At 46.0% G+C, this 10,003-nt stretch overlaps 1 protein-coding gene across 2 annotated transcripts in view; it reads left to right on the top strand.

Annotated features, from left to right (window-relative positions):
• The window catches only part of farp2 (FERM, RhoGEF and pleckstrin domain protein 2), a 26,711-nt gene that overhangs the window by 8,032 nt on the left and 8,676 nt on the right, over positions 1-10,003 (top strand). The window contains exons 4-14 of one of the 2 annotated variants that reach the window (XM_031872956.1): positions 910-952; positions 1,040-1,118; positions 1,434-1,531; positions 1,738-1,852; positions 4,086-4,233; positions 4,333-4,428; positions 4,559-4,722; positions 4,801-4,869; positions 4,998-5,055; positions 5,181-5,421; positions 9,708-9,844. In XM_031872956.1, the coding sequence (XP_031728816.1) occupies positions 910-952; positions 1,040-1,118; positions 1,434-1,531; positions 1,738-1,852; positions 4,086-4,233; positions 4,333-4,428; positions 4,559-4,722; positions 4,801-4,869; positions 4,998-5,055; positions 5,181-5,421; positions 9,708-9,844 (1,248 nt within the window). Of the gene's footprint in view, positions 1-909; positions 953-1,039; positions 1,119-1,433; positions 1,532-1,737; positions 1,853-4,085; positions 4,234-4,332; positions 4,429-4,558; positions 4,723-4,800; positions 4,870-4,997; positions 5,056-5,180; positions 5,422-9,707; positions 9,893-10,003 lie in introns of both variants that reach the window. The other variant, XM_031872955.1, reaches the window with a different exon arrangement.

Here is a 10,003-nt window from a genome sequence, read left to right as displayed (position 1 = left end):
ACCTCTCTCTCTCTCTCTCTCTCTCTCTATATATATATATATAAAAATTTGTTTGCAAGAGTCGAGCAATATATTCAAAGCCCAGCAAATGGAAATGACTAAGTGCCTCTAACTAAATAAGGGAAATGACAGTTGAGGTCAAAGTTCAACTACATCTTACTTTGGCAGTTCTGTTTTTCTTTAATTGTTCCTCTGCCACATGTAAGAGTAGAGTGAGTCCTGAAAAAACAAAGAACGCAAAGAAGCATTGTTGCAGTTTTAAGCTTTTTGGTTTAAAACCATCGTCGGGTGTGCCGGCTGGTCGCTCGGTTGCATTCAGCCGATAATGTCACAAGTCTAAACTGTAACATTGAATATCAACACCTTTTGTAATTAGAAACTAAGAAAAAGATTCAGGCCAATATCAGCTGATGCCAGGAAGGAGTCCTTTTTTAAAAACCAGGAAACGAGTCAGCATTTTTGCACTTCAGGTTCCCTCACTAGCTTTTTACTTCTGCCGATTGCATTTACGCTTCAAACATTTGTGAACATTATCTTGTTTGCCACAGAGCTTATTTTACCGCAATAATACAAAATCCAATGTAAAAACAACCCATTGGCTTTTTGTGGAGGGAAGCAGTGCGATACTAACTTCCGGGTTTGGCCTACAAAAGCGCGTCATCTCCGCACCACCGTGTTATGCAACATGTCTGTCTGCATCGAGCACATTCCTCTCTCAATCAGGCCCAGATGGAGCAGGGCAGGCAGGCCTCTGCAGCGAAGACACACACACATCATTCTATCAGCTAGATGCTGACATAACCTACAATCACTATGTCATTAACGGTCCGGTCGGTACCATCTGTTAACATTTCGTAGAAAACATTTCTCATATTATGGCGAAGATGATTACTATTTCTTTCTCTTCAGGTTTGGCTGGAACCCACGAAACCCATTGCGAGACAAGTCAGGAGTAAGTGAGCTCAAACATTAGCTCAAATCCCGCCTAATGAAAGTGTATCTGTGCGCTGACCATCTAGTCTCGTGTTTTTCTTTGCAGGACCGGCAAATGCGCTCTTCAGACTGTCGGTGAAATTCTTTCCTCCGGACCCCGGTCAGCTGCAGGAGGAGTTCACGAGGTCAGTGACTGTAATTTCCTTCTGGATATTGCCTTTATCTTGTGCCTGTGTCGAGGAGCTTTAGAAAATACAGTGATTTTTTTTTCTTTTTTTTTTTTCTTTTCTTTTCAGAAGCTCACGATTACGGTGTTCAGAGCATTATCGTATTTGTCCTCCCGAAAATGTTAATGAAATTCTTTGAATGCTTTGCTGCAGTCGGTGTAGTGTCGATGCATGTGTTTATTTGAGGAGGTATTCTGTGAAGGCCTGCTTTGAGATATTATTTTACTGGATGGACACTAAGCCTTTTTTGTTTAATTTTTATTTTTTTCACAGGTACTTATTTTCGCTGCAGATGAAAAGAGATCTGATGGAGTCCAGGTTGATCTGCACAGAAAATACCGGAGCCCTACTGGCCTCTCACCTCGTCCAGTGTACGTTTTAAGCTGCTAACTTTTATTTGACTGTTATATTAAACTGCGTTTTAGCTAGGCGTAAAAAAAAAAGGTCACATCTTTGGTATTGATATAAAACGACTGTGCCCACGCTCAAAATAAAAGCCAACGGGGCCTCGGTTCATGTTTACGTTTACCGTGACTCGCTCAGAAAAGCTGACGTGTCGCTCTCCCACAAACCACAGCGGAGATCGGCGACTACGACGACTCAGCAGACCGGGACTTCCTGAAGACGACGAAGCTGTTGCCGTACCAAGAGAAGGTGCAGGAGAGGATCATGGAGCTCCACCGCAGGCACCTGTAAGTCGCTCCACTCCCATCTCTCCTACGTCTTCTCCTAACCACTTTCCCTTTGACCTCGATTGGAAAATGTCATGAGGTTCGAGGTCAGACACGAAGGAGGATTCATGAGGACTTCTGCTAAGAGAACCAAGAACTGGACTTGTGCTAGGCGACTTTATTTATAACACATAGGAAATGAGCACCGTGACAACCTCCACGAGTCCTGTGCAAAAACAAATCGCACCTCCTAAGAAGAATGTTTTCTATTAATGCACAATTAAACAGCGCCGTCAGACGTTGCTGACCGCCGAATGGTGCATCACTTTAAATGTTGCTGCCGAAGCATTGTGGGCATTATCTCCTTTTACTTTCGTTAAGGATGGTCCGGTGTACCCTACGCTGAAGGAGGTAAGAAAGGAATTAGTGAAGCACCTTTTCCTTTCGAGAATTCGAAAGGAAAAGGTGTTCCTTTCGAGAAACGAACATCCTGAACATTCAGTCGGGAAGTAAACCAGTTTGAATTAAACCAAAGAGTTATCGGTTTTTTCCTGAACCTCAGTGACAAAGCGAACCCCCTTACAGCTGCTTCAGCAGCTGTGTTGATGCCGCTAAGTAGCACACACTTATTTCTGCACATTGTCTCACCGCTAACACACAATAGACTAGCTGAGTGCCAGCCCATTGTTGCGTCGCAGCTGCAGACGGGCTGCTTCTGCTCAACTCTCGTGTGTACAGTCCAATATCTATCTATCTATCTATCTATCTATCTATCTATGTTTTCTTTTTAGTCTCTAACAGATGAGACTTAAAATGAAAGTTTAAATAGAAAGTGCTGTAGCATGGTTATACGTTTTGTTTTTTTCAGTCTCTTAAGAGTAACGAGAGTAAATGTGATTTGTCAGGACTGTTGCTGTTTGACCTCGCTGCGCCATCACATCGTGGGTTTGTTCCCTGAGATCGCAGTGGAAGAAATACAAATTACAAATGAATGCTACTTTGTTTCCTGAACATTTCCAGCTAAATGTTGAATAAAACCCGACATTTTGAGTCGTGACCACACAGCGCCGCTCGCGACCATTCTAATTCCTATCCCACAGGATTTATCGCAGGAAAAACAATGTTTTGCAATGTGTAAACAGTGGCACGTTGTCTCTTTTTTAATGTGGCTTCACAACACAAACTGCAATGAGGTAACTGAGCTGAGAAAACCCCGTTCCTGCTAAACAACCGTAATGAGAGGGTTTGCCCCGTCTCAAAGAGTCCAGAGTCTCACAAAACCCGCTCGCTGCACTTTTCCCACCGCCAGCCTCCTCGTTAGCTCAGCGCTACTCTACGGCCAATAGGGGCTCCTTTCAGCCCAGCGTGTAAAGACCTTCTGCTAATCTCTTCCCTGGAAGCACAAGCGGCGAGTTCCCTCGACCTAATCCCCTGCTCTGGCCTGCTCTATTAGCCATAAGGCCAGTGGGGCAGGGGAGGGCCCTAAGGAGATTTACAGTGCTTAGCAGATGAACAAAATTAGAATGTGGTGATGATTGGATGGATAGGTCTCCCTAGCATGCTGTTTGGTTGTAATCCCATGGTTTTAAATAAATCCTGGAAATTGTGAGGGATTTAAGGACACACTGCGCTGCAAACGAGTCACGATGCAACAACTGTGTTTGAAATCAAAGACACTGCTGAAGCCTCATTGATTGTGATCATTAACCTTTTCAGTTTGAGAAAGAGTGCAGTTTCAGTGAGCTTCTGGCATCGTGTATTCAACGGAGAATCAAACAAAATCTTTCAGTATTGATGGCGCCTTCAACAAAATCCATCATCTAAATGTGCTCCTGGAAAATACCGGGCTCAGAGAAATGATTGTTTTAACTAATTATGAGCTGCTGGCAATGTCTGTTAGTTATTCTAGAGAAAACCCAAACACACAGTATCTGCCTATTGACAGAACGGTTGTTTGATAGAGGGCTGATATATTTTTGTTGTAACAAATGTGGTGAAATATTACCAGTCCCTTTTTTTTTTTTTTTTTTTTTTTTTAAAGAGCTGAAGGCCAATCATCAATTTGTTCACTGCACTGAGAAAATTTGTGTTTGTGTAGTTATTTTGGTAAATGGGGGTTTTCTGCTAAATCACAATGGGTAATTTCATTGTTCTGTATAATTTGGTCTAATGGAGCCTTATAGAGGCCCAAGGAGGAACTGTTCTTACCCACAAGTGTTGATGTTTTTTTTCTCCTACATTTTGTCCACTCCAGGGGCCAGACTCCAGCTGAATCAGATTTCCAAATCCTGGAAATTGCCCGTAAACTGGAGATGTACGGCGTCCGCTTCCACCCAGCGGCCGACCGGGAAGGCTCCAAGATCAACCTCGCCGTCGCTCACATGGGCCTTCAGGTTTTCCAGGTGACCGCCGCTCTCACGCCAGCTGTGTTTCGTGGACGTGACCCTCGGGCCCTAACAATGTCGCTAAACTTTATTTCTTTCCTCCAACATTTCTCCCAGGGCAACACCAAAATAAACACCTTCAATTGGTCCAAGATTCGCAAACTGAGCTTCAAGAGAAAGAGGTTCCTGATCAAGCTCTACCCAGAGGTTCACGTACGTATCAGGTGTCTTGATTCAGAAAATGCCAATGTCGGGCGTTGTTTTATCCGTAAGTCTCCACATCCACCGTAAAAGGGACCAATATACTGTGTGGTTTTAATTGTCTTTCTCTGTGTGTTTTCAGGGGCCCCATCAGGACACACTGGAGTTCCTGATGGCCAGTCGAGACCAGTGTAAAATCTTCTGGAAGATCTGCGTGGAGTACCACTCGTTTTTCCGCATGTTCGACCAACCCCTGCCCAAATCCAAAGCCATCCTCTTCACCAGAGGCTCTTCCTTCAGATACAGGTACCACATACGGACAATAGACAAAGGCACGTATCCCATAAGGTGTTTTTTTTTTAATTCAGAACTCTCTCTTGTCAGTGGACGGACTCAGAAGCAACTCGTGGACTACGTCAGGCAAAACAGTGCGAAGAGAACTCCATACCAGAGGTGAGTGTTTTCATACAAAGTCTTCACGCTGTTTATCAGAAAGATGCGCTGTCTTCCCGAGTATCGACTGAGAAATGTTTTCCACGCTGCGTTCGTATAAATGATTCATTGAATTGTTTCTCGTTCAGGAGGAACAGTAAAATCCAGATGTCTGCTCGCTCCTTCACCACAGATGTGCCAAAACAGGTCAGTGGCACTACAAATGGACCAAAAACGTTAATGAGTAAACGAATACAATTTCATTTATTAATTTCTCCTCTCTTTTTTTTCTTTTTCTTCCTCCCCCCACTCTGTTTTTTCCTTGTGTACAGAGCTTGTTGTTCAACGACAGTCTCGGTGCCCCAGGCTCCCCCTCCTCCGCCACCGTGTCCTTCCACCCGGCGCACATCTCCAGCGTCCTCCCGCGAGCAGAGCTCCAGCCACGGCCTTTGCCCACACCGAGCCGGTCTCCAGCGCCTCCCCAGCAGCAGCAGCTGCAGGCCACCAGACCCCCGAGTCCTCCGAAGGAAGAACCTGTCAAGGCCGCGTCTCCGTCTCACTACGCTTTTCAAGGTGCCCCTAGAAATCAGGCAGCAGGACACTGCAGCCCCTTGTTTGTGTGTGTAGAGGGTGGCACTTCCCAATTGCAGCCCTCCAAAAATGGCAATGAGGATAATGAGCGCGGCAGGCGAAGGGGCATGGGGTCCTCGGTGGGAGGGGGTGGGGGGAAGAGGAAGGGGGTCCTTACGCCCGAGGCGTTCGAAGCGAAGCTTTTGCGTGCCACACAGAATCACGCGCTCTCAATGTCCATCTCGCCGCTGCACGTCACCGAGGAGTTCATAGATGACGATCCCACCGAGATCTCCTTTTACGGCGGCGGGGCCGAGGCCTACTCTTTCGGGCTCGAGGAAGATCGGTTCAATTACGCGGAGGATTCCTACCACAGCGGAAACGCGCTGTCCAGCGTGGGCATCGAGGACCTGTTTGAGAACAGACACCTTTTCCCCGACAACTTCGAAGGCCACTCCGAGACCAGCTCGTTGGTCAATAGCCGCTCCGAGTGCAGCAACCTGGGGCTCATCTCGGCAGGCGAGTCCATGTCGGCGGGATACGGAGGCGGCGACTCGTCCTCGCTCTGCCTGCCGGGCTCCGACATCCAGTCGGAGGCCAGCTCCATGGTCAACTTCCCGGCGTACTCGGTGCGGTCGGAGAGCAGCTCCGCCGCACAGTTCAGTGACCTGGTGGAGCAGTTCGAGCAGCTCAGCTACCCGCCCACGGCTACCGAGGGCTCCGGGAACGGAAGCTCGGACACGGACTCCGACTGGGGCTCCGACAGCGTCCTCCCCCCCGAGCAGAAACTGTTTCACAGTAATCTGCTGTTGGGCAGCGGCGGGATAGAGGGTTTCCTCCGGCAGTACCACAACCTGCAGGCACTCGCTGACCCGTCCGGATCCCCTCATATTAAAATGTAGAATCCCGTGTTGTTCCAGCACTTAATGATGAATAACTTTAAGCACTCTTTGATAATACGGTCTCGGCAACCTTTAATAATCGTAAGACACAGACGGTTGCACCACGTGAACCTGTCCGGCTGTCTTTGTGTTTAAACGTGGAGGGATTTCCGTCCGCCCGCTGTGGTCACGCTTTCATTTTTAGCTCTCCGTGCTGATGAGTGGCGGGAAACATCAACTGTTCCATATGTTGGTTTGCAGCAGCACTTATTGCTTTTAAGTTTTGATCAATAATTTGACCTGCCGTAGCCCTGCCACGGTCAGTCTGTAGTATATATATCAGCCTTCTTTGTCTTATCCGCAACATTCAGCCCGTTCAGAGCAGATGTCGATCATGCATTTTGGGTGAATCCCAAACTTTTTTGTGCTTTTACTTTGGAAGCTTTGTATCTTTTTTATTACATGTTTTCCAGTCCTTTTTTAAAACACTAAAGTACACATGAGCGTCGGAATGTCTTGTTAGTTTTGCCTCCCTTTTGCTAAAAACATAGGAATTTAACTCAGGATGTCAGAATAATATTCTGCATCCACCTTAATAGTTTCAATTTAATGAAACCGATATAGCGGAAAATCCTTAATGCAGTCTCTAATCTCAGGGTAAAGAAGACAACATAGTCGTCCAGGTTCAGTGATCCTCACTTGTGCGCCTCACTGACATCTGCTGGCTGTTCTTCACATCACACCGGTCCACAGCATGAACGTAGTGGGTGTCCTGTAGGCCCACTACGTCTGAAGGATAGAAATAGATAGACACACCGGAGTGTTTTGGCTTCATGCTGAGCTTAGTTAAAGAATGTAAGCAGTGTACTAGTGAGCCAGTAAACTACACTGTTGAGACCACTTTCTGCTGAATGAATGTATCCTCTCACATGTATGCATGTAAGGCTTTGTGCTTCTGTAGCACACAGTAAGTAAACCATGCATTATAGTGTCTGATACTTCCTCCTTACTAAAGCTGAGAAGGTCTTATCAACATTTGAAACTATTAGAAATCAAGGACACCCTTTGGGTAAAGTAGGAAAAGGTAATTTCACGACTAGAGGTTGATGTTTGTCTCTTTTCTGGCACGTGGCCCTTCAGCATCTTTTGGCTTTAGCTGTCTTCAGGGTACCAACGAGGCGGTTTGCTGTTAATCGTGGCAGGTCTTTTTGCACAGTAACAATAACGATTCATATCTCAGTGCTTTTATATCAGCTGGTATTATTTTTTTTCATGTTCAAGTATTGGCATAGGAGCAGTCGATAGCTGTAACACGGTACGTTGCTAACACACTAGCATGCACAGAGCTTCTTTTTTAGGCCTCAAAAACATGCGTGTGCCGTCTGGTCTCGACAAGTCCGTCTTAAAGTCAGCACTACAAGCTAATACTGTGTTGATATCTAACTAATCGGTCGTATTTTTTACATTCACTGATGTCATTTCCTCCTCAAGAAAGTCTTGACTTGCAAAGTGCAATGTTTTTTTTTGTTTTTTTTTGTCTGAGCCCACTTGAATCTGTCCGAAGACAGACTCCACTTGGCTTTTGCAGAGTTTGCTATTTTCTATACATGTTAGTCTTTTTGTGTGTCTCGCACCGCCGTGCCTTTAAGCACTTACTTTCTCTTCTTTCACCCAACATGCCTTTCACGCGTATCTCAGGTGTGCGTTCCGGGTTACTCTCTATTAGCGTCGGGATGTTTTCGGTGAACATCCATGTGGGAAAGGGGCAGTTTTGCTCTTTTAGGCAATAGTTACATACTCAGCAGTTCTCATTGTCATTTTGAAGGATGGCAAGCAGCCATTGTCGTTTCATGTGCCATCACTAAACTATGAGAGCGTGTGGAGCTGGTCGGTCTGATGGAGGGTTTTGTCCTGGTGGCCTTTCTTTTTTATTTTTGTGATTCTCCCCACATCTCGACTAAAGATCCAACCAATGACCATAACCAGCTTCGCTTAACTGCACTTAGGTACCAAGTAATCAACACGTAACCCTGAAACATGTATATTGACTTATTATAAACAACCTGTACTTCATGTGTGTATGTTTTTACTCAAGAATAAAGTCATCACTTTTGGGTACCATGAATGTCAGACTTAAAATTCTTCTTTTTTTTTTTTTTTTTTCAGACGCAGACCGACATTTAAAAAACACACAAACTTTAACAGAAACTCCAGTAGTGTTACACGTTCAGATCATGACGGGAGAAGTTTATCTTGCCCTCGTCTTCTGAGTCCCAAATCTGAAAACGGCATTGTTGATATGTATATACGATTTTTTTGGGGGGGTTTATACAAAGACAACAGACTGGAGATATTGTGTAAAGGTGAGCTGTTTCAGCCTCATCATTTTCTGAATAATAAAAAAAAAAACCTGAATGAAACTCCCCAGGATCAACTTTGGATCCTACATAGAATTCTTTAAAAGCCTTCGGTCCGTTTCTTTTTTTCATCCTCCTATTAATACGGAACACTCTTCATTGTTACGTTAGGAAAAAAAGACACCTACGTGCAACAAGTAAACACACGTCGCATTGTTAAATTTGAGGCAACACACTTGTCTGCTGTCGGGGGTTGGGTTGCACTCGTACACAAAGATTCCTCAACTTAATTCCAGCTCGGTGTGTGTGTGTGTGTCTGTGTGTGTGTGTTTGGACAGGCTTTGTGAAGTCATTTCACAGCAAACTCGTCGTCCGACTGCAGAGTCCGACCTTCCTTCTCTTCCCCTCTCGTGTCGTTCCCTGTCGGATAAACCATAAACGACCGTTTGCCCTCCAGACAAGCCACATTCCTGATAAGTCTTTGCGTGAGCAATTATTTCCGGGTCGAGTAGTGTTTTTTTTTCCTTTTAGGCCTTCCCCCCTCCTTTTTTTTCTCTCTCTCTCCATTAGAAGTGGAAGAACAGCTGTGGTGATCTGTGTAGCCCAGCGTTTCATCTGCGGGTCTTGTCTCCTAATTTGAGGCAGAACAAAAGCAGGAGTTCTGTTGAGACGGAGCTCGTATAAGTTGGCTATGAATCATTTTGTTGTTGAGGGCTCTGAAAACAATGGTGGGGGGGGGGGAGATGTGGGAACCATTACTTAATTTGGTCTGCTCCGCCGTCTCCCCTTTACGTTTGTGGGCCCGACGCGTGTGATGAGGCGTTCGGCTTGCTTTTGTTGAGACGTGCAACACTCGGGCGGTGTTTTTTCTTTCGGAGAGGAAACCAGGTTAGGTGAAGATGAAGTTAAGGATTTGACTTCAACCTATTTCTAAAGCTCACATTTTACTTCCCCCAACTTCCTCGCACTGTAGTTTAATTAAAGGATATTTATTAGACTTAAATGATTTAAAATCTAATTTTATTCCATGTCACTTTTCCCTCTGCCACAGATTCAGCCGTGGACAGCCCCCAGGCCTCCCCCTTCAGCTCCAAGGGTCCCCTCTGCCTGTCTCCCTCCTTCCAGATGTCCACCCTCAGCCTGCCGGGCCAGAACCCATCGCCCCTGCAGAGCCCCATCCTGAGCGAGGTGGGCAGCAATGCCAAGCTAGAGGAGGAGGAGGAGGGCAGGAGGAAGGTACACTGCTCACATGCCCCCCCCCCCCCTCTATCCAAGCATTGCAGACCACAACGAGGAGATGGGGGCTCTGCAGGGGCGATGGGTTCTGGCCCGGCAGGCTGAGGGTGG

The sequence above is a fragment of the Anarrhichthys ocellatus genome, unplaced genomic scaffold, assembly GCF_004355925.1.
Source record: "Anarrhichthys ocellatus isolate YVR2014 unplaced genomic scaffold, GSC_Weel_1.0 scaffold67, whole genome shotgun sequence".
Lineage (NCBI taxonomy): Eukaryota > Metazoa > Chordata > Actinopteri > Perciformes > Anarhichadidae > Anarrhichthys > Anarrhichthys ocellatus.
This window is presented reverse-complemented; position numbering and strand designations above follow the sequence as displayed.